Source organism: Oreochromis aureus, linkage group 1 (genome assembly GCF_013358895.1).
Source record: "Oreochromis aureus strain Israel breed Guangdong linkage group 1, ZZ_aureus, whole genome shotgun sequence".
In the NCBI taxonomy this organism is placed as follows: domain Eukaryota; kingdom Metazoa; phylum Chordata; class Actinopteri; order Cichliformes; family Cichlidae; genus Oreochromis; species Oreochromis aureus.
The window spans coordinates 21,883,979-21,909,265 of record NC_052942.1 but is presented as its reverse complement, the minus strand read 5'-3'; the positions used below and the strand labels follow the sequence as shown (position 1 = coordinate 21,909,265).

Below are 25,287 nucleotides of genomic sequence, written 5' to 3'. Positions count from 1 at the left end.
TGTTCAGAACAAATTCTGAGTCCACCATCATCATGTCGTAGCAGAAATTGAGATTCATCACCCGAAACAACGTTTATCTAATCTTCTACTGTCCAGTTTTATGAGTCTGTATGAACTGGTGTGGTCTTCTGCAGCAGACATGATTTTCTGCCTAATGAGTTTTTGTTTGAGTTATTGTTGGCTTCCTATCAGCTTAAAGCAGTGTGGCCATTCTCCTCGAATCTCTGGCATCAGCAAGGCATCTGCACTCTGAGAACTGCTGCTTTCTGGATATTTCCTCTATGAACCCTAAAGATGGTCGTGTGTGAGAAATTTTAATGGATCAACAGTTTCTGAAATACTCAGTCCAGCGTATCTGGCACCAACAGCGATGCCATGTTCAAAGTCCCTTAAATTAACTTTCTTCCCTATTCTGATGCCCACTTTGAACTTCAGCGGGTCATTTTGACCATGTCTACATGGTCAAATACATTAAGTTGCTGGGTTGTCATTGGCTGATTATACTGGCATTTTTAATGAGATAAAGTGGCCTGTGAGTGTAAAAAAAACAACAGAAAATGGGTCAAGGGTCTTCACAGAAAAATTTTTTTCCTGTCTATTGTCAGTTCTGGCAGCACAGCTTTATTGAAACTCGTCCCTTTCTAAAGTATACTTAAGACACTTTCAGTGCTCCATAGAGGGCCTGCTTGCTAGCGTGAGCATCAGGTACAAGGCCCTAGAGTGTGTAACAGCAACATCTGTGCAGCCTTTGGTGCAGCTGTGTTCTCAAAGTCTTCTGGGGTATCTGTCTGTTTTGTGACTTAATTGCTGGAAGAATACAATTGAATATTTCAAGATAAACTTTTAAACAGCACAACAATAACTTGGGTTGTTATTGTGAAAAAACTAACAGAACTTTCTTTTCTTTGTATTTGGAATACTTAAATCCAGGTGTGGCAGTGTGGAGGCAGCATCGAAGTCCTGCCTTGTGCTCGCATCGCCCACATAGAGCGTGCTCATAAACCCTACACCGAGGACCTGACATCGCACGTACGTCGAAACGCCCTGAGAGTTGCAGAAGTTTGGATGGATGAGTTTAAAAGCCACGTCTACATGGCCTGGAATATTCCACTGGAGGTCAGTGACCATGTTAATGACAACAAGCGCAAGTCACACGTGGATTTTAGGTTGGGGAATGTTAGCTTACAGCTTGTCAGTGGTGCAATGTGCAATGAAAAAAGTTAATCCCTTGGAATTTGTTGTGATTCTTTTTTTTTTTTTACACGATTGGACCGCTGATACTTTAGATGTGTGCAGACAAGGAAAATAAACACCTCTTCTTTAGTTGCATTCATCCACTATTCAGAAAGAGTCTTCAAAGAATGATGGTTCTTTTCCAAAACCCTAAAAATAACATCAAAACAAGAACTTCATAATTTCTCACAGCATGATTCACTGTTTTCCTTTTGTGTCATAATCCAAAGGGAATATTTATAAAGTCAGATGTGCAAACCCACAAATAAAAGAGATCGTATCAGAGAAAAGCACCATAAATTTCAGAACGATCAGGCTCAGTCCAGTCTTCAGCTACCTAATCTAAATGTTGAGGGTTGAGTGTCATCTGTTATCAGCTGCTCTCCTCCCATCGCAGATGCTTAGTTGAACGAGGCCCCTGACACCTCCTGAAGGCTCAAATAAAATGATTTTCTTGTCACTTGCAGACTGGCCTGAATTAAATACGTGCCACTGAATAAATAAATGCTTAATATGATTCAAGAAAATGGTTTAAATGAGGACATTAGCATTTAGAAAATCCATTGTAAAGGCTGACAATAATAATTTAAAAGATTAATTAAAGAAAGTAACTGGATTATAGCTGTGACTTGGGAGTGAAATAATGAATAATACAGAAAGAACAAAATTAAATGCAAAGACAGGAGCTGTACGTCATTTATTCAATATGTTGGAGCAGAAACGTCGCTGATTTACTCTTTTCAGTCTCTTCATTTCGGGCATTTGAGGCTATACTCACATATACTTACGTAACATTTTCAGCGTGTTTTCACAGTTGTATTAGTGTCAAATTTCAAGGATTTCATAAAAAAATTATTTTTATTTGATCTTGGATTTGGTCAATCAAAATAAATATGCACGCCGTGTCATCTTATGTTAAATGTAGCATCCCTCAAAGGCAAAGTCAAATGTTTGTTCACTGAATCTTTTTTCTTGTCCTGAATAATCTGTTTGAATATGTAAATCCATGTTATGAATAGATGAACATCTGCAGGCAATTCATTCAGTCAATAATGAGGCGTTTAACAGAGCCTGTACTCAAGAAGCATGAAATTTAGCCCCAGCTTTAGCCCCATGAATTAACTACACAGTGAAATCATCAGTGTTAATTTACCTCTGAGAGCCTCAAAATGAGCATGGTGCTCATCCAAAGTTTGCATCCATCTGAGTTCACTTTTGTGGATGTTTTTGAACCACGGAGAGTCACATCAGCAACATTTGCAACCTCTTCATCTTAATTGAGAGAGGCGTTGGTGGTGCTAGAGGAGATGCATAGGACAACATGCAGCAGATGGTAACTGTGGTGGAAGAAGTTTCCAAGCCCTGGACTTAAGTAAACTAGGGGTGACACATAAAAAAACAACTCAATCTTAAATCCAAGAAATTCGCTTAAACAACTGAAATGAATGCTGTACTTTTAAATATACACTTAATCTAATGTTATTTTTCACCACTGGTAATATAAGGCAGGCTCTGTGTATTGAAATTTGAAGTGGCAGCTGGCTAGTAAAGATGGATTTTAAGACAAAACAGAAAAAACATTAAAACTTTATAGGGGCTGTTCAAATGCACAACAAACAGCTGCACAATGCACGTCAATGGCACATTATTTGAGTCATCTTTTTACAAACTACAGGTAATCAATTCTGTACTCTGCGTGAGCATCTCTGAGTTGTCCTGTGTGTTGCTGTTTTCCTTAATGCAGGACTCAGGGATTGATATTGGCGATGTGTCTGGGAGGAAGGCTCTGAGGAAGAGGCTGCAGTGTAAAACCTTCCGCTGGTACCTGGTCAACATCTACCCTGATATGAGGATGTACAGCGACACCATCGCATACGGAGTAGTAAGCTGCCGACTCTCTCTTCATCCTAAATTCAGTTCGGTGTCTGCAAATGCCAACGCAGGGCTAAACCGTGCCTGAGCAAATCATTTTAATCCTTGTGCTGGGATACGGATGGCTGCAGTCAGGAACACAAACAGTTCACCTAGACCAGGTTGCTTCAGCAACTTCCTACACTCTTAATAAGTTAGTGAAGCTGAAGTATTTATTATTTTTTTGATTCTTATCATTTTTCTTATAAACTGCAGTAAGGTTAATTAAAAGATACCTGTAGCATATTCTTCTAGAGAGCGCTACGGCACAGTAGAAATGCCAGAAAACATAACACCCAATTGGCATGCTGGCAGTGCTTCTATTTGCCCATTCCTAGGTGTTCTCAAACAGCTGCATTTCCACGGTCCTCCCACGCCACATCACTACGATCCACCCTAATCCACTGTGACACACAGGCCACACTATTATCACACTCATTTCTATCCTTTTTTCCCCCCACATTAACTGACGGTGGATAGTGGATGGATACAGAGAAGGGAATAGATGGGTCTCATTACATTAATTTCCCAGAATTAGTTGACCTAATTACCCTGTATTTGTGCCATGCATTCACAGGTTTCTCAGTTGTGGTGTCATGTGGGTTCATTACATGCAACAGATTGTCAACCTTGTTTAATGAAAACAACAAAATACAAAGGCAAGGCGGCAGTGTCAAACTAATTTTTCAGTATTATTTATGCTAAAGATAGGTGTTTATCTTTGTCCTCCGTGTTCAGTGTGTGTGTGTGTGTGTGTGTGTGTGTGTGTGTGTGTGTGTGTGTGTGTGTGTGTGTGTGTGTGTGTGTGTGTGTGTGTGTGTGTGTGTGTGCAAAAGAAAGAGAATGCGAGAAATCGCTTATTTAGATCTTGTGGATGTATACAATCAAATGTGATTTAGGATGATTAGTTAACCCAGCCCAGCAGATTTAATTTGATTTGAGTCTCCCTAAGATATACACTCTTTCACATGCATAACAAATACACTACTAAAGAGATAAAGAAAGCTGATATTTGATGTGACATTGCCATGCCATATGCCATGCACTAACATAAGCAATTACACTTTACAGCTAGCTTATGAATTATAGCTAATGGTGTGTATTTGCATCTTTACCTATAAAGTTGCCAAGGAACTGCCAGTGCCTCTACTTTTACTTCTAGTAATGCACCTAACTGAGTAGCCCCATTCATCATGCATAATTACCAGCCACACCCATTAAAAGTAACTCTCCCCTTAATGATCTGTGCACTTCTAAATTGCTAAGTTTTTACTTTACTGGCCACAAAAATAGGCCCCAAGGATCTGTTCTTTTTATAGGCTAGTATAGCCCCTAAGTACACAAGATATTGCCTTTATTGTAATATGAACAATCTAAAAGATGATGCCCACAGTTTAGCCTTCAACACCAAATTGATTATTTATTCAAGCAATTGGAGGGGGGCAAGGTATACAGTTCAGTCAGATGACAGAACACATCATAAAATCCAGTTTGTATAGCCTGTTCCTACCCAAAGGTCTTTCTGAGCTTCCTACTCGAAAATGACATGGCCAAAATGAATGGAGTATTTCTCTGCAATTACAAACTCTCTATAAAAAAAAATCTTGGTATCAAAATAAAGCTAATACCCCTTTAAAAAGAGCCCATGAGTATGCCATTCCCCTGGTGGAATGAGCTCTCACTCCCTGGGGCAAAGCGAGACCCTTGGTGCTGTACGCCAGTGAGATAGCTTCTATAAACCAGTGCACACACTGGACAAAGACAATGCTGCATCCTCTGCTTTTCAGCTGCAAAAGGAGGGGAGCAACTCAAACTCCATTGAGCTATAAGATGCAGGCATGATCTTGGGAAAATATGCAGCATTCGGACGCAATACGACCTTGTGGCCATCAGCAGAGAACTGTGTGCAGAAGGGATGCACATACAGAGCATGAAGGTCACCCACTCGCTTTGCAAAAGCCAAAGCGAGAAGCAATGCAGTCTTATATGAGAGAAATTATATATCCACAGACTCAATGGGTTCAAAAGGGGAGCCACAAAGGGCCTCCAGCACCAAAGACAAGTCACGCGAACCCCTTTTAAAAAAACGTATGGCGAGGGGATGTGCACATGGTACCACCCTTCCAAAACCAATATGACAAGCAGATAAAGCTGCTAAATAAACCTTAATTGTAGAAAATGAAAGGCCCTTATCCAGCAGCTCCTGCAGGAATGTCAAAACATCCACAATAGAGCACTGGAATGGGAGAGTGTGGTGGTCCTGGCACCATTGCTTGAAGCCTCTAGTGGATGATGCCCTAACGCTCTGAAATTTTGCCACCACACTAGGTGGCAGGCCCCTAGCAACCAAGTTTGACCTTTCGGCAGGTAAGCATATAGGTGCTACAGATCTGGGCTCTGATGAACCACTTCTCCTCCCGCCTAGGAGAGGAGGTCCCTGCGGAGAGGAAGCTGCCAAGGACTCGCTGCTAGCAGGTCTGGTCTGCATACCACGACCTTGTGGGCCACCAAGGGGCCACTAGAATCAGAGAGAGAGACTGCCAACGCACTCTCTCTAGAACCGGAGATATTATTTCCACAGGGGGAAATGCATACAAGAGCACATCTGGCCATTGGTGCGCTAGCCCGTCCATGCCCAAGGGTGCATCGTGGTTGATTTTGGAGAAGAACAGTGGGCAGTGAGCGATGAAACGCGGCCACTCTGTGCTCCAACATACGTGCATGGCTGGAAAGCGAGCATATTTCCAAAATGAGGAATGAAATCTGCTGACTTGGGATTGGCAAGCTCTTTTGAAAGTTCACAGAGAAACCCAGTGTCTGAATACGTGACAGAACCAGTGACAGCTGTGTCGCCGCTCGTTGTCTGGAAGAAGCTACGAGCCCAGTCGTCTAGATAGGCTAAGATGCAGATTCCTCTCTCTCTGAGGAGTGTCAGCGCTGCCTAATTGCGGGGACATCGACAGGATACTCCTCGTCTTTGGATTCGGATGAAGCCGGGGCCCCAGACTTGGAGAGGAGAGTGTCATGTCTTGCAACAGCCGTACATCCTAGCACTTTCTCCACAAATGTCACCCATCTTTCCAGGGTCGAGCACCAGAGCTGGTGACAAAATGCAGAGGCTTCAGGCTCCGTCAATGCTCTACTACAGGGGTGCCCAATCCCAGTCCTCGAGAGCTACTGCCCTGCAGCTTTTAGATGCGTCCTTGTTCCAGTACACCTGAATCAAATGAATGGCTCGTTATCAGGCCTTTGCCAGACTTGATGGCATGCGGAATTGGTAATCCAACTATTTGATTCAGCTGTGTTGGAGTAGGGATGCATCTAAAAGCTGCAGGACAGTAGCTCTCGAGGACTGGGATTGGGCACCCCTGCTCTACTAGCATGGGCAATCCCCAGGCAGACAGGGCAGGCATCGTGCTGGTCTCTGTTGTGCACAGAGAAACCACACCACTGAGGACAGGGGCGGACAGAAGATTTCTGCTTTGCTCGCTTAGGTTTGAAGTCCACTCCAAAACGCAAAGCAAAACGCTCCACAAGAAAAGTCGGAGTTAGCGCTCCAACTGCGTCAAGTCGGCAGACAACGGCGCTAACTAGCAGCAGCTAGCTAGCCCAAATCAGCAGAGGTATTCTCAGCGAGGTGAAGAGCATAACTGAGGGATGACTGTGATGACAGGGGGTATATGTGTGACCCAAGTTTCCCTGGGTCTTTTCGCGTGTATTATGAATAAATCTTTTTTTTTTGGTAATGGTACTGGTTTTATTTTGTTGTATTTATCTGCAACACCTTAAAGGCTGGTCTGTGAAAATATTGTCGCACATAAACCGGTCCGTGGCACAAAAAAGGTTGGGGACCGCTGCTTTATTTGGTGTATGAAGCTGTGGGAGTCACAAACTTTTTAACAATAAATAAAAGTGTAAATCCCGATGTTTATTAGGTGTAATGTTTATCACATTCACTATGTTAGCCTAACTAATGTTAGCCTAATGTTCGCTAATCTGCCCTAACACAAAGTCAAAAGTGCAATGAATGAAAATTTGTTTAGTTTTCACAGGTATTTGGTCATAAAAAAAAAAGAGTGGATAAACTGATGATCTGAGGAATTACCTCTGGCTGTATAACCCAATGTCAGGCCAAAATGGGTAATAGGCACACCAGCCCACCGTGTCGATTTCCATGCAGAAGTCACAATAAGTTGCAGTAAGCTGTAGTACCAGCAGAGGGAGACATTTTATTTTAAGCCAACATGAAAATAATCACCGGAAAGAATTTAAACAGACATTATTAACACATTAGCGTCTACATATTAGCCACCTATCTTAATTGTTTGCAGTGATTAAGGACCCTGGAATGTATTTCATACCTTCCTTGCTCATTAGTGACTTCTTGGCTTTAAATATATTATCTCCGCCTGCTGGTATTGCAACTTCTGCATGCGTGTCCATTTCACACTTTAGAGAAGCAAAGCATAAAATGGAAACTGTGGACCGGTGTTTCTGTTACACACTTTGCAGTGATATCGGGTTGGGTTGCAGGCTATTTTTTTAATTGTTGTCATGTTGTGGCATTAATTAACAGAAACAAGATGTTGCTCAATCATGCACGTATAAGACACATCTGTAGTGTTTTAAACCTCTTAGCATGGGTTCATAGTCTTGACCAAAGTGGTAAGCTGATCATTTTTATTTCGACAGCCAAAAATGTCCTCACATTTTCAATTCACGTGTTTCAGGTCTATTTATTTCTCCCTCATTTTGTCCTCTACAGCTTTGTATCTCATTCCTGCTCCTATCCAGCTTTGTATTTGCTGTGCACACATTAGAGCAGTCCAATCAAACCTGAAGGATTTCATTTTTAAATCTCTCTTGTAACAATGCTCCACCCACATATTTTCTGAAACATGTTTCATACATCATATTTCAAAAGCTAAAGGTCCTGATGGTTCAACGTGACTGTTTTCCCATAGGTGTCACTTACTGTTACATATTTATTGTTTTTATAGCTTTAGAATAGTTTAGACCTGTGCTGTTGATGTGGCCATGCGCTGCCTGTGGATCTACTGATTATCAGATACGAGTAGACATCCCCGGAGCAACTGTGTTCTTCTGATCTCACATCTTTGCCTAATTCACTCCTTGCTCAAACCACTATCCCTGAGCTCCCTGCGGTGCACTTTGTATCTTGCAATCTTGCCGACCTTTGTCATGACGCACATGAATAACCCTCTGGGCCTCAAAATCTGAGTCATGTTCATGAAGCGTAACAGTTCGGATTTACATTTTTATAAAGTAAAAATTAGTTTAAGAGGATTCAGAATATGATTCATGTTTAGATCTTTCGACCCACTCACGTCTATTTTCCTCTGTATTTTTTGTAATTATGCTTTAAACCTCATATTCTGTGAGTTTCAGTGAAGGTGTATGATTGATGTTGGTATTAGATGGTTTCTGTGGGATGTAAACCTCTCTGGCCTCTTAATTAGTTACATCTCGCTTGTACTGGGTTGGATCACCTTTTGCCTTCAGAACTGCATTAATTATACGTGGCATAGATTCAAAAAGGTGCTAAAAAACATTCCTCAGATGTACACTTGGTACTAAGGAGCCTGAATTTTGCCAAGAAATTTCCCACACACTATCAAACCAGCCTGAATCATTGATACGAGGCAGGTTGGATCCATGCTTTCATGTTGTTCAGAACAAATTCTGACCCTACCAGCTGACTGATCCAGCACAAATTGAGATTCATCAGACCAGGCGATGTTTTTCCAACCTTCGATTGTTCGATTTTGGTTATTTTCAAGTTATACAATCATGTTTCATGTTTTTAGCTTCCTGTTAACAGGTATACCCAATAAAGTGGCAAGTGAGTGTAATTCTTATTTGTCTTTCTGGGTTTTTAGCTCCAAGCTTACACAGTTTTGTAGAAGTATTTTCAAAGCAAAAGCTAGCACTGCATCAGAAAGTACTAACTGTCTGGGTAATAATTTCCTCCCTTATGGAAGAAGAAATAATGCAGTTCAGAGTTGAACAGAGCTTCCTCGCTCTCTTCCAGGACTGTTTTTGTCTTATTGATCAAAGTGTCTGTGAAGGTTCTCAGTCATCCAGGTCATCGTAGTCAAAGGAGTTTGCGAAGAAAAGCGTCTGGACTTCTTTAAGTTGCTTGAAGACGTTTCACCTCTCATCCGAGAAGCTTCTTCAGTTCTAAGGTCAAATGGCCGAGAGTCCCAGATTTAAACCCAGTGGGAGTATCCCCCCAAAGAGGGACAAAGGACCCCCTGGTGATCCTCTAATCATCTAATCATCATGATCTTATTGATCAAACATGTAGTACTCTGACATGTCCATCTGCATCTAAAGGATAAAGGTCACTCTTTCGAGGATGCCAATGTTCACATTTTGGAAAGAGAAGCCAGATAGTTTGAAAGAGGAGTGAAAGAAGCCATCTGTCCACTGTGAACGACCATCTTTGAACAGAGGCGGTGGCTTGCGACACCAACTGTCTGCCATCTACGATCCAGTTTTGAGATCCCTTCCCAGACACCTTAACGCCCACTCACATCCTGGACCATTTGACCTCAGGAAATCACATGATAGGGTGGAGCTAGGTTTCACAGTGAGCTCACCCAAAACCTGGGCTGATTGTGACCTACACCCGTTTTCACACCTTGGCTCGCGTGATTAGGTAGAGGATCATCAGGGGGTCCATTGTCCCTCTTGGGGGGAAACTCCCACAGGGCTTAAATCTGGGACTCTCCACCATTTGACCCTCGAACTGAAGAAGCTTCTCGGATGAGAGGTGAAACGTCTTCAAGCAAGTTAAAGGAGTCCAGACGCTTTTCTTTCCAAGCTCCTTAGACTCTGACATGTAGTACTTTGGAGTACAAAAGCATGATAATCATTGCATACTCCAGCATAACAAATAAAACTGACCATGCATGCAAAACAGCGCAGAAAATATCATTGTCTTGTAGCAGCGTCCTCCGTACACCATTTTTCACACATTTGGAGTAACAAATTGAAAAACTAACAGGACTTCTCCCAGACAAAGAAAAGACACTTGTGCTGCAGCAAGCGTTATAAAATGGTACCAGGATCAATCGACAGAGTAATAAAGTGACATGTAATTTACCACCTTAAATAATTGCCTTTTTTTGTTCAGTTAGTTAAACTTAAGGTTGATCAAGAATTCTCCCTCTGAGTACAATTGTAATTCAGCAGGACAGAAAAATCTTTTTTTTTTTCTCCCTTGTTTCTTTTCAGTTTTCTTTGTAGCTACTTCAATAAATTAAGTGAGGTGACTAAATCAAGCTGTACTAGAAAAGAGCGCATCGAGTTGTCTTTTAATTGTGACAGGCTTGAATGGAAGCTCGGCACTTCGCTGTGTGAGCCTTGTAGAAATTAGATACTACTGTTGATGGAAGCACATATTTCTAAAGGATATAAAGGTAACATAACAAACTTCATTTAGTTTATAGTGTTACCTGCTTGTGCCACATGTAAACACAGTTATATTACTGACTTTAAAAAATAAATTTTGTTTCTTGGTGCATTTCCCCAGTTGAAAAATTCTCTGAAGACGGATCTGTGTCTGGACCAGGGGCCTGACAATGACAACATGCCCATCCTGTATCTCTGCCACGGGATGACACCACAGGTTAGTGCTCTCCTATACAACCTCTCTGTCTCTGCTTCACTTCAGCATGGAGCAAATACTAAAACTGAATATAATACCTATATATCTTGGGTTGTCTTACCCAAACTTGTTTTATCTTAGGAAAATAACTCGAGCAACAGTCCCCGATGTTTTTAAATACATATTAAACCTGCCTCTACTCGCAATACACCTCAATTTAGCTGTGAACCTTCCTGAAGGAATCCAGCTCAGAATAAAATTCCCCATCATCAACAAAACAAGTTGCAAAGACCATGTTTTCGATTACATTATTTTGTACCTTAATCTTTGTCTCCAGCTTTCTTTTTACACTCTGTCTTTTTGTTTTTAATCAGTTTTTATTTGCTGTTCGTCTGAACTGCTTATTCAGGATATATGTCAGCTCAAATAGGAGGGAGTTTGTGTCTTCAAATGTTAGTACAGCGTGATTATCATTTGCTTTCTCCAGTCTCTCCCAGCATATCGATCCCTCCATCCCATTACATCTGAGCAGATTGTTTTCAAACTGTTTAACCTTGCTATGATTGTTGTAAACTTGTCTCATAGAGTGTGGTTTGATCTGACATTATCCCTCTCCATTTAAATGAAACTACTGGATGTGCTTCACACTCAGTGTGGCCTGTGTTGATGTTTACACCACTGTACAATTTATCGGAGAGAAATCTTCGGTGATATATATTTGTAAGCTTTAGGAATGTTAATAATTATTATTACCATATTCTGCTTAAACAGCTCTTTTTTTCAGACCTAAATAACTTAAAACTTGTTAATTATAAATCTGTTTTGAGCTATAAATCCAGGCATATCAAACAAAGGATTGGAGTAGCACCAGCATTTCTAATGAGATTAGGGATCTCTGCTGCAAGACAAATCTAGTCTGCTCTATTTTTATGTTTCAGTGTTACATCATCGGGAGGAATTAGTCCCTGGATTGCTTTTATATTGGTACAGATACAATGACTGTTGCAAATGCATGCTCTAGTCGGTCAGAATGAGTCATTTTAAGCATCAGCTACTTTCCGCAGATGTTGCTTTTATAGACTTTGTGTCCAAAGTGCTGTGGTAAAAGCAGTACATAAATGTGCTAAAAGAAAACTGCCAAGGTACACATGAAAGAAAGAGTAATACAAAGCTTACACTCCCACAGTAGAGCATGTTGTCAGCAAACATACAGGCCTCCAGCTCGCTCGAGCAGTAATAAAACATACCGACTTAAGCACAGCAACAACAGAAGCCACTGCCACAAAGGCCTGGCAGCTTGCACATTTCCAAAAGTGAGCAGCACAGATAATATTTTTTTTTTGTAAATCACACTTATCAGATTTTTTAATGCCTGGTGCAAAAGATGCAGGAAGTAATTTGGGAATTAAGAGACAAATATGATTAGAGTAAAAGTAATACAATCTAACTCTGTGATTTTAATAAAACTTTAATAAAAGAAAGTATTTTGAGTATCTTTGACTGATAAAAGGGGGGATGAGGAGGGTAATCTGTACCCCAGATCCACATAGTTCCTGTGTAATTGTCTGCTTCAAGCTCAGTTTAACTCTGGTGACTTCACTACTTCGTTGATGTTTGCACCTCTTTATCATTTAAATTCTGCTACCCAATTAATGTGTTCACCTTTGAGCTTTGTTTTTATCCCTTTGTTTTAAGCTGCTAGTATACGTACCCGGATCCTTTACTTTTGTAAGTCTACTAGTAAACAATGTGAAAATACTAGAGTCACAGTTCTGCTCATGTAAAACCACAGCGCTGACAGCACAACGTGTAATGCTGTATTCGCTCTGCATACAAAGGGGTCTAGTCAGACACTTGATACTGATCCATTGATGTGTAAGTACCATTTTATTCTTATTTTTATGGCTGGTCGAGGTGGAGGCGTGGAGCTAATTTTAACTGTTTTCTGGACTACACAGTTAGATACTGTGGCAGCCAATGTGGGCGTTGTGCCCCTCCAGTGGGTCACTAGATAAATCTGGTGAGTTGATTAGTGGGAGAGGGGAAAAAAAGAAAACAAAGCGACATTAATTTCGTTTTATTGCTTTAGGCGTCCAGCTGCATTTTGCTTTTTTGTTAAAGGTCATATAGTTTTATCTTTTTGAAATATCTCTGGTAAAAAAAAAAAAAACGAGTGCTAACATAACATGTTTTTATTTTTTAAAAGTGTAATTAATTAATCAAAGAGTTTCGAGTTTACTTATTTACCTTCCACCCCTGCACGAATGAGCACATTCATATCATCGGTACACAGCATAGCACATTATGTTTGTTCAAGACGTCGTGTTTTTCACTCTGTGTGCTCTTCACCAAACCAAAGCAAGTTTTGTGTCAGTGAATACATAACTCGTTCTTTTGCTTCCTTCTTGCAAATGATTTACAGCTTTGTCAGCTTAATATGAGCAAACATTTGCCCTTGAAAAAAGCTGCTGGGAAGGTTTCCATCAAAGAAAGCACAATTATTTCTCTCCCCCCAATTCTTGAATTAACAATGAGCTTCTTTTGTTGCCTCGCCTGGTCTATCTTTTAGCCTGTGCTCAGTCAGGAAAGCAGTATAAATATGCATCTTTAATGCATGTAAATCAGCCTCACAGATCTCTCTTTCATACTGAAAGAAAACCCAAGAGCAAGCCTCATTTGCTGCATAGTTTAATACCTGTATAGCATATACAGCTGGAGAAGGACCATTATCTAAATGTCAACAACGCCAGTCTGAACATGCACAGTAAAGGAGCATGCAGTTTGCTTATAGCAGGGTTTTGTGTTCATTTCAGAATGTTTACTACACCAGTACTCAGCGGCTCCACATCGGGCTCCTCAGTCCCACCGTTGATGACGATGACAACAAGTGCCTGGTGGATGTGAATAGCAGACCCCGCCTCATTGAGTGCAGCTATGCTGCAGAAAAGCGCATGAAACTCCACTGGCTCTTCACTCAGGTAAAAAACCCACAGCACAGATCTCCAGAAAAAGCCTTAAATAGCTCTTCCAAACACTTCCTGGAAAACTCATTATCACATTATTACCATCCATCATTTTAGCACCAAATTTTCACTGAAAGTATAAATTGTGGCTGTTGTTCATTCATTTTGCAACACATAACAGTGACAATTCTGTGGTAAACACCGATACACACAGATATTAAAATGTGTATGTGTATGAACATAAGAGGAAAAAGAGGTTTCAGTAAATCCCCTCAAACAATAGAAAGTGCCTGAGAAGAAAGTCAAAGAAACTGTACTAAAAACTAAAAAAAAAAGCCAGAATAAATGAAGCTTAATCTCACCTTCCTTGTTGGTCAGGCCATCAGACTTTATTCACATCCATGGGATGTTTTTCTCGAGCCTGTGAAAGAGAGGTTTGTTTATAGTTTTGTAAAAAGGGTGTCATAGTAAAAAAAAGGCATTCACACACTTGGTTTGGTTTAAGGTACAAGTGTTAATGGTGTCCTGGTTCCAGGGCCGTGCGCTGTCTCTGAGTGCTGAATCATTAGTTTATATATGTGAGTTTGGGTTTTCTATATTCTAGTATTTAAAGCAGGGGTCCCCAACTCCAAGCCTCGAGGGCCGGTGTCCTGCAGTTTTTAGACGTGTCTGTGATCCAACACAGCTGATTTAAATGGCTAAATTACCTCCTCAACATGTCTTGCAGTTCTCCAGAGGCCTGGTAATGAACTAATCGTTTGATTCAGGTGTGTTGACCCTACATCCAAGATCTAAAACCTGCAGGATACCGGCCCTGAAGGCCTGGAGTTGGGGACCCCTGATTTAAAGTTTTGACTCATCTGTTTTGGGGTTTGGATTCTTGTAACGGTTTTATTTTGAAATCCCTGCCTTGGTTTCATTATTGCTGTCTTACTTTTCAGTTTGGGGATATTATTACCTTTTTTCTCTTAGGCTATCACTTTGGCCTCCTCAGCGTTTTCTTTGTTCAGTGTTATTTTTCTTGTCTAAGTATTTAGTAGGGTCCTTTTGTTATTTCCCATTTTGTTTTTATAGTTTGTGGACTCATCCTGGTTGTTTCCTGTCAAAATTGGGGGTGTTTTCTTCCTACTGTGACCACATAGCTGCCTCACATGCTATGATCTGATTGTTGGGGTTTTCACTGTATTATTGTAGGGTCTTTACTTTACAAAATAAAGCACCATAAGGCTACTGTCATTGTGATTTGGTGCTATATAAATAAAACTGAATTGAAAAATAATCAAGGGAGCACTTAAAATCTCACATTCCATTTAAAGTGTATAGTCCTGTCTTCCACTTGTCCTTTGTCATGTCATTTTCTAAGTTCAGTGTGTGTTCCTGCCTTGTTTCTGTGCTCGGATTGCTTTTCTCTTTGTGTTTTTTGGATGTGGTTCCCACCATAAAAGGCTCGCTTCTCTGTCTCCTGCGTTATGCATCTTGGATCCCCTAAAATCTACAGTCCACAGTCAACTGTTTGGTTTTAGACTCCAAGCATCAGTTTAAGCATTCAGAAAAAGATTATAATCATGTAGGTGGTTAAGTTACAATTTAAGTTCTCTTCAGCTCATTTGGACACAAAGACTCACTGAAAATTAATGATTGTCTCACTTCATTAGTAGCTCAGTGCTATTTCAATAGAACTGGGGGAATTTTGATTTACTTTGTGCTTTCATTTGGCTCCACATACTCTCTGCTTTGCTGTCAGAGTACGATCAGATTCGTGTTCTCCTTTTCATTTTTACGTATAAAATCCCAAAATAGTTCTTTTTAAGGGGCTTGGTGTAACAAGAACAGCACTGTTTTCACTCCAGTGCCTCTAGACCTGTGTCTGTTTGGTTTGGCATAACAGACACACGCTCAAGATCATATGTCACACATTCCCTTGTTGATCTTTACGTGGCAGTTTTAGTTAACTTTGTATAATTTAGTAAGTGGAATGAGGGCATATCAGCAAAGCTGGAGCATACGTCTCTGAAATGTGGCATCAATTATTGACACAGTTTTAGCTGCACAAGGAGTCAAACTTCAGCAGAAATAGATTGCCTTGATGCAGCTACTCCAACTCTGAAAGAAGGAGTGCTCTGCAAATAAGAGGGAAAAAAACTTTGATTTATCTTAATTCGAATGGTGCACTGTTCTGCACAAAACCTGGTTAGATAAAGATATTTTTAATCTCTTTCTAATGAAACGTGGAAAATTGCCTCACCTCCTTTATTCATTCTAAAAGCCTCTCATTAGCCACAGTGTGATTTCCATTGTCCTCAGTTTGAAAAATAAATGAATTGTTTGCTTTCATGTAAAGATTACTCACATGGTGGTAGATTAAAAAGAAAACCTAAATGGTAGATTTTGGTTTGGTTGTATAATTTGTGGGTGATGCATTTTTTTTAATCACTGTTACAATTCAAGTAACAGCTGCCCTGTCTGTGATACGTATCCACACATTTTAAGAAAGCGTACCAAGATTTCATGTAGACAAGTTGGCTGATTAAAACCCAGAGTTTCTACTTTTATCACCCAGTGTTACAGATTTACAGTGATTCTGGCTTTTACAATGGCCATGTTCCAGCTGTGTGAATCATTACCCAGGTCTTCGGTTTGTTCAGCTATTCCGATAAGTCTTGCATTGTGTTTATTGATGTCTGTTTCCCCAGTTTGCAAATCAATGGGACAATTGTTTTGCAGGCAGGATTGAAAATAAAGATGTCATCCCTCAATGCAAGAGTCCGAAAAATAGCTGCATCCCCGGATTAAGTTACAAATGTACTTATATAATTATCCAAAAAAGACATTTATAAAAGGTATGAACATGCCCTAAGTTTTATCATTATTTTATCTTATTTTTTTAACACACTGTAAATCTGGACTTTGCATGTTTTCTTCCGGTACTATTTAGGCCAAAGACATGCATGTTAAGTTAATTCAGTGGTTCCCAAACTTTTTTTGCTAGCCCCCCCCCTTTGTTTTACAAGAAACTTTGTTTTTTTTTATTCATACCACTTTTTTTTAGCCTTAGCTAGTTCATCCATCCATCCATCCATTTGCTTCCGCTTATCCTTTTCAGGGTCGCGGGGGGTGCTGGAGCCTATCCCAGCTGTCATAGGGCGAGAGGAGGGGTACGCCCTGGACAGGTCGCCAGTCTGTCGCAGGGCTAACATACAGGGACAGACAACCATTCACGCTCACATTCACTCGCACATTTACACCTAGTGGCAATTTGGATTATCCAATTAACCTATCCCCACAAGCTGCATGTCTTTGGACGGTGGGAGGAAGCCGGAGTACCCGGAGAGAACCCACGCAAACACGGGGAGAACATGCAAACTCCACACAGAAAGACCCCGGCCTGATGGTGGAATTGAACTCAGGACCTTCTTGCTGTGCGGCAACAGTGCTAACCACCGTGCCACCGTGCTGCCCCTTAGCTAGTTCAATAAAAATTAAAACTCCAGCTGGAGATAATGGGCATGAAGGTCATTATCAACTTTCTCTGTTAAACCCTGTATAGTGATTCAAGCTCTGAGATTCACATGTCATTTGATGTTTCATCAGCAAAAAAAATGATCAAAAAGATGCTGATGATAAAGTGGTCATTAAAAAAAAATAGTATAATGCAACACTTATGCAAATAGGATATTGCTGCAGAAAATCGTTGATCTTGCAAATATTACACAGCAGTATAATAAGCATTTTATTTCAAGCTTTATAATTTGTGTGTGTTCTCAGTTAAGAGACTTAACACCAGATTAGAATGAAATATAACAACATTTATGATATCTGCATCACCACTCCCATGACATTGTTATGCACATTTTGCGCTTCATTCAGTGGTTTTAGTAGCCCTGGGGTTGGGAGGATAGTAGAATGCTCCCAAACAGGTTATGTGTTCAGCATTAGTTACCATGGTGATTCAGCCAGGTAAAAAGAGAGACATTTTTCATGGCCTAACATCCTGAGCAGCAACCTCGCTTCATAATACACCCCTCAGCTCTTCTGCATAATTTATGGTGTCCATTTGTAAATGGATTTCCATATAGTTAGCTAAGAGAGAGGTATTTTCCTGCACCTTGCTGAATGTGGATGATGCTGTCTATTGTTGAATTCTGATTGGTTGACAAGTGGGCCGGAATAGGAAAGAGAGTGAAGCATGACTAAAAAAAAATATCAAAAATCAAAAAATACAGCATGACAAATGCAGACAGAGTGACTACAGTGCAAACTTTTCACTGCTTTTTATATTTTATTTCACTTCAGCTTCTTATATGTTATAACCTCGCTCTTCTCCAAGGCTGCCTGATGGACCAACAACAGCAAAAGCAAGAATAGGCGACAGACCAATTGTGTCACATACTTTGTGCATGATTGACACCAAACACTCTCTGCAGGAAGATGGGCCGTCCACAGACTGCCTGTGGACTGGAAGCATGTTGTACTTTCAGCCTTACAGATGTACAACCCAGGAGGACGGGCTTTAATCCCAGCTTTCATTTCAAAAATCAGAGAAGGTGCAACATTTATAAACAAACCTCAAATAGTCTGATGTTCAGAATGACACAAACGTAACCTGAAAAAATAAAAATAAATGAAAAGGGAAAAGTGTTTTGGGGGGTTATATTGCTACTGCACACCCCCTCAATGCAGTCAGCCCAGGGGAAATACCAAATTATTTGTTGCAATATTCTTCTACATCGTATCACAGCTACAGCTGTCGCTATATCTGCTTATGGAGAAGACATGTGTGCCCCTCTGGTACCCTTCACCTCATCCAATAGCTGTGCCTCATGTTTAACGCCCCCCGCTCCTGTGAAAAAAATCCTCCTCTTCTTGGTTAGGGAAACCTGACAGTTTGAAGGTGTCTGCTCTAAATAGAGCAGCCATTGTTCTCTATATTTGAAGTCTAAGCGTATTAGACATTAACTGTTCTGTAAGCAATGAGAATTTAGGATACTGTGGGTAAGTTAGTGTAATGGCTGGTTACACTAAAACAAAGGCACCTTATTTAAATAATAGCAATAATCATATCTCAGTGTAGGTCCTGTTTACTGGGGTTCGAGCACCCTGACGAAGAGCACAGGGCTGAAACTGTGGAAGTAATAGAGCTTATTTTCCATTTTTTGGTTCTGTAGTCAGATTTCATTATGAGATTTGACCTTGCAAACCATATCTTAACAGTATCTTAAATGAATAGCAGGCTGTTGTCATATAAAATATTCTGTTTCTATATCAGGAATGGGCATCTGTGCCTATACAGCTCGAATCTTTTAGGTTGTTTCCTTCACTGTGCCACACAGAGCCCCATCGGGTGGTGCATGTCTTAATGGTCTTTAAATGTCCACTCCCAGAGTTACTGCAAATCTGTTATCTATAAAAATGTCTCTTGGACTTCACACATAGGCCAAAACTCGTGAAGACATAGAAAGAATAATTTAGCACCAGGTCTGTACAGCCTGTCCAATCCTTGGGTCTTTTTCCTCCCACATCCCTTTGCATTCCTCTCATAGCACTGAAAAGAGCTCTCCCCACACAGCCCTCTCCACGCTGTATTGACTGTTGAAGGCCTCCTCTTCAGTCACTTGCCCTTTGTCAGCCCTGACACTGTAATGAGAAAATCCTGCCTCATTTCATGAAGACATGCTTCAATATTTTTACTGAGCTGATGGTCTCATTCTGTTCAGACTCTGGCAGCAGCTGTCATATTAAAGTTTATAAATTGCTGGACCTTAGTTTTTGCTCTTCCTCCATATGTCCCATCCTCCAATAAATCAAAGACTTCTTGTCTATTAAATGAAGGGTTTTTTAAAAACAATATTGTAATAGCTCTGAAACCTAATATGAGGTGTTTGTGTCCTTCATGCCCTGGTTTCAATTTCTCTTCCTGTTTGTCTGGGATGTGTGTTGTTGTGTTTGTGTCTCGTTTTCCTCTTTTGATTCAAGCCTTTTTTATCCAGAGCCTTGCTAGGAAAAAAGCTAATGACAAAGCTGGTAATCACTATGCTGTTTTTGCCCTTAACCATGTTGATGCTATCTGGTGGCCCAGTGAGGATGGTGTGAATCAGCCAAAAAAACCCAGCTTAGGGCTCCTCAGCAGCTTACATCTATAACCATTCACAGCAGTGTGGGTTTAAAAGGATGCAGGTTATATTGTGCACACAGTTTTTTTCTCTTCTGGATTCTGGCACGATTTTAACCAGCCTGCTTTTATCTTTTCAGGGAGGATCCATTCAAAACAGGAAATCAAAGAGATGCCTAGAGCTTGTAGCAAGCAGTGACAATGAGTTTGGCTACCAACTGGCTCTGCAGAAATGCACTGGACAGAAATGGTTCATCACAAATGTGCTGTTTAGCAGCTCCCTATGACTGACTGGCGAAGGAAACACTGGAGTCAATAGCAACTGGACTGAATGAAGTCATCTCTTTTGTGTGCATTTGTGTATGCAAGTGTGAGTCTCTGTGTGTGAAAGTCTAGGAAGCGGGAGCACTCATTTTGAGAGCCACGATGTCTTCTACAGAGCCGGTTGACATCACATCATAAATGTTAAACATTTTATTTTGCCTAAAGGAACAGCCATAGTTGGCAGATATTTTTCAGATCTGACAATGTAGTATATTTAGTATATTTTGTGGTAAATACAGTACAGTCAGACTTTCGTTGACTTCAAATATGTAATGGGTACTTGTTAGTATTTGCTACTGTGTAGCAAGCTTTCTGAATCTGTCCCTGCTGTAATTATTTTTTATTTTAGTGTCTCAGGTTTGTAGGTTTATTATGCGATTGAGCTGTACAGTTGTGGAAAATATTGGAATAAATCTGAAATTGATATTTTCTAAATGTAAATATTTTTGAATATTTGTAATATAACATTGGAATAACGCTCAATAATTATAGAGTGCAGTGCCTTTTTTTTTTTCCCAAGGTAAGTATTTGAAATAACAGGTCAATAGCAGTAATTATCAGCTGAAAGGATTCAAGCTTACAATCAAATCAACAAACACATTTCACCATACACACAGGGCCTTGGGTGGCCGGTGCATTACCCAGAGGCTGGAGTGTGCCCCCCCCGCCCCATCCTGTACATTCCATGACACACCCACCCAATATAGTACCTTCAAAAATGAGTTGTGTTGCTGCTGCTTCGGGGCGGTGCCTGGGGCCCTGGGACTTTATTCTTGACTCGCACCAGGGTGGCTGGCCTCTAGCTGGCTGCAGATGATGCGGTTGTCCTGGGTCCATCTCTGTCTGCCTCTGGCTCCTGGTGGGCATTCTTGTGGGTTTCGACCGTCATTATTAAGTACATTTGTGATAAAGACACAGGCATTCTAACACACTCTCTCTCACACACACTCACACTACAAGAAGACTGTTGATTTATGTATCTGTATATTTTCTGATTTATGTGTTCCAGGAGCTGTGTGTTTGGCTTTTTTTCTTACAGCAACAGCAGTTGGCGATACACTGTGCACTCCTATTTGTGCTTTATCATTTTATTATATCTCCCCCATCCCACCCTCTGCTTCTTTTTTTCCTGCCTGTCCTGCCTTAGACATCGACGTACAACATATAATGTAATAACTGAAATAACACAAACAGAAATGACTAAATAAACAGATAAAAGATTCACATGAACAACAGGAGCCTATAGATTTTATATAGCTGTTATTGCTGAAGCAAAGTGTGTTTGGCACCAAAGTGCATTTAGATCACAATTCTGATTGCAAAAGCTGGCAGACAGGACAGGAATTTAAAAATCAAAAAAGACTGTTTACACACTGTGCTACAAAGCTCAACACACCCAGGATAACTTTCCATTATTGGCTTCAATTGCTCTAACTTGTCAGTCAGGCTAAGCAGTTACACAAAGGCGGTTATCAGCTTGATAATTTAACCCAGAGTTTTTCAATCTAGCTACAAGTGCACTCACATGGAAGGGGTTAGCGTTGGCATCACCTGACTTATTAGAAAAACGGTAAAGTCCACAGGCAGAAGTGTGATTGATCTTAAACAGGAAGCTAAAACTATGATATTAGAAAAACATCAAGAGGTTAAACGCTTTCATTACACAGCTAGTACTGTGTCATGAGGAAAAGCACTGTACAGTTATTTACCATTAAAAGTGCTGCATGAATGTGTGCAAACAGTTTTGGTGTTAAGACTGGAAGAGACCTACTTAATTAATAACATTGTCTATTTGAAGCCAGGAGGGAAAGTTGGACAAAATGCTGTAGAAGTTAAGAGTAGCAATACTTTGTCATTAAATCACAGGAGAATCTGATGGAGTTATTCATTAAGCTGATATTTGGATGAGCATAAGATGTTATGCCCATCTTAATATCAGTTGTAGTTTTCAGTCTGGTGATTAACATAGTGTACATCCAAAATTTGATAGATGGTTCACAAGTACAAATGGATACTTTACTTTTTGACCATATACTAACGCATAAAGAGCAATAAAATGATTGGAATGAAATAAAAAAAAATAGTTTTTTTGAGCAAACAGGAAACGAAATCAAAGAAGAGTTGTGTTTATCTTCTCTAAATGTCTTACTGCTGCTCATCCGGGAAATACAAAGACTTTAGATGATGTTAAAACACTTTAGACCTTCCTTTTATCTGTGCACAGAAGTCTGAGGGACTTCCAGGAATGGTAACAGGATTTTTTTTTTTTAGCTCTAATTGTTCAGCAAGTGGTAATTTTCTATCTGTTAATCTAGGAACATGACCTGCTTTGGAGAAGGTTAGGCCTGCAACATAAGTTACCATGGTGACAATAAGGAAAACCCAGGGTTAACCCTGAAGTTGTCTGGGTAAGTCCAAATCCTCTTTCATAATGCATACCCCTGTTGGATTTAGAAATCACAAATACAGAAATACTGCAAGTGGCACAGAACCAGTACAGATAACAGAGATAACTGTTGGGAGTTCAAACACACTCGAAACCATCTGGGAGACAGAGGAGGACAAGGCAAGACAGACAATGTGGACAATGTTTAACTACAAGTTTTTTATAAATTTCCTCAGAGCAGAGGGTGGCATCACAAAAACCGAAAAATCTTTCTTCAGATGAAATTGTATATACAAATGCTGCAAAAATTCACAGTTGCCACTTTTTAAACATGCAAATGGGCTCCACTCCATTTCAGTAAATCCAGCTTTAGGCTGTTGGTTGGAAAAAGCAAGCACTGTGATGGTGTCACTTTGAACTCTGAGACCATTTTCTGAATTTTTTGCAAATCACTTTCTTTCAGGAAATGGTTTGCTAATGGTTTTGTTTAGGTTTCAGACACCTGCTGAAACCATGTTGGGGCTTTCACTTGGGGATGTAAAAATTGCAGTTTAGTTGTTTAAAAATGTATTTTTGCTACCTGTCAACAACAAGGAAGATTAAACATTAAAGAAGCCACTCAGCAAACTGACCCACTTAGATGTAGCACAAACTTTTTGAACTCTAGAGCATCATCAGTTGCCTGACAGCAAACCTACCAAAACACAAAACCGTGGTCTGGTCCAATCTACCACTAACACTTGGAGTTGCTGCGACACACTGATTTACTTGTTATTTGGGGTAATGCTGGTTTTAAATCTTCCTAAATCTATACTTTAAAATATTTGCTGTGTGTTTTATGTGTATATATGATATATTTGCAAGTAGCCTCACTCTAATGTTTCTATATAAGAACACACGTTTACCTGGAGGTTAAGATGAGACAGTGGTGACGATGTAAGAGAGAAAGCTGCACTGCTAAGGAAAAAAATTAAATAAGAGCGTCCGAGCTTTCCAAAGAAGGACGGGTTAAAAACTAAAATTAGAAAGCAACAAGATGCTGAGGCTGAAATTTTGCTCTATGTTGAGATTTGACCTTCAAAGAGACCTTTTATTTAACTAAAGGTAAAACACACACATAGAACATTTAAAAGGTACAGAGCTACGGCAGTGATGTTGTCAGTTTGTACTGACAAATGCTGGGGCAGAAGCTGAGAAATGGGGCAGCTATCTAGTCTGACTGTATGCACCTGGGGACGAGGCGAGTGGCACAGACTGTTTCCAACATGCCAGTCCTCGTTACTATTCACATTCAAGCAGAGCTCAGCAAACCATGGCATTAAATATACATGGAAACCCACTTTCATCAAAAGGACTTCCCCACTAACACGTCCTAATATATGCAATAAGAGCGCCTCGGCACGCTTTAATTTTTGAATGAAAGAACTCCAAAACAGTGCTCCCATGCACATTACTTTTATCTTCTTTTAGCAGAGCTCTTGTCCTGATTGCCCGCTGATGCACTCTGTAAACCTTCCTTTCACCTTTAAGCTGGGCATGTCTGTTAATGGGGGATCTTTGTTTGGATATTTGCTTGAAATTCATTGTATTTAATGCATATTTCACCCTTGTTGATTTAGCACATAATCGTGTGCCTCAGAATAACTCGATAAAGGGTTTACAAAGTACACAGCAGAGAATTAAATTCCTGTAAATGTGGAGACGTAGCTACATCTAAATGTATCCCACAGAGATGGAGCTGTGGAGCTGCTCTTGTCTGAGAATCAATGAGTCACATTCAGTTTCTCAGAAAAGCGCTGGCCTGATTCTGATGAAGCCACAGTGATAATATGCCTGTCTTCCCTTTGAGATTTTGCAAAATTACAGTCACTTCTCGTGCTATGGGAATTAAAAACTGACTTTTAACACGTGCAAAAATTGACTTTTAACATGTTTTTTTTTCTGGTGTTCCTCATAGGGAGAAAAGTTTTCTTCAATTTAAACTTAGCAGCTCTGATTTTATCTTGTACAAGCATATATCAGAAATGTTTAATAACTAACATGTACCAAAGGGCACTGAAGGAAATGTGTTTACAGTTGAGTAAATGAAGTGGCTCTCTAGGTGAAAATGTGTCCAGAAAAAAAGTTTTGAGTTCCTGACTCCCCACCGTTTTTCTCCCTGCTTTACTGATTTAATTGATTTTTTTTCCTGCCACTCAGTTCAGACCTGAAGTCCGACATAAAAATGCTGCTGAAACCCTTGTTTATGTTGTGGGACATTTTTTGTAGAGATTAATGAATAACGATTTTACTCTGTGTTTAAGAAGAAAATAACAATTAAGTATTTTTTATGTGTTATAAAAGAGAGGACAGCAAAGATAAATGCAAATATGAAGCTGAGCATCATTAACAAAGATTACTAAATTCAACAAATGTTATAATAAAGTCTACAAAAACAAACACTAAGTGAGCATAAAATAGCATGAGGGACAAAGGCGAGAAGCACAGACGTGGAACACGGGTAATGGTTACAGACGACCTGACAAAGACCAAAGAAAGCGCATGAGCTAATTAAGGCAGGAGGGCAAGGTAACAAGGAACAGGTGAAACTAATCGGGACCGATCAGGCAATCACAAAGGCAGCTCAGGGAAGGAAACCAATTTAAAAACAAATAAAAATTTAAAAAGCCGTAGGAGAAAGGGAAAGAAATGTTTGCACATTAGCAGAAAAAAGCACTGTAACTATAAC

The 25,287-nt window shown here is 40.2% G+C and overlaps 1 protein-coding gene across 1 annotated transcript in view; it reads left to right on the top strand.

Annotated features, from left to right (window-relative positions):
* Window positions 1–20,568, top strand: part of galnt18b (UDP-N-acetyl-alpha-D-galactosamine:polypeptide N-acetylgalactosaminyltransferase 18b) — an 87,398-nt gene extending 66,830 nt beyond the window's left edge. Inside the window, exons 7-11 of the mRNA XM_031735928.2 lie at window positions 931–1,116; window positions 2,978–3,115; window positions 10,703–10,798; window positions 13,591–13,755; window positions 19,990–20,568. Coding sequence (XP_031591788.1) covers window positions 931–1,116; window positions 2,978–3,115; window positions 10,703–10,798; window positions 13,591–13,755; window positions 19,990–20,136 — 732 coding nt within the window. The 3' untranslated portion in view covers window positions 20,137–20,568. The remainder of the gene's footprint in view (window positions 1–930; window positions 1,117–2,977; window positions 3,116–10,702; window positions 10,799–13,590; window positions 13,756–19,989) is intronic.
* The last annotated feature ends 4,719 nt before the right edge of the window (window positions 20,569–25,287 follow it).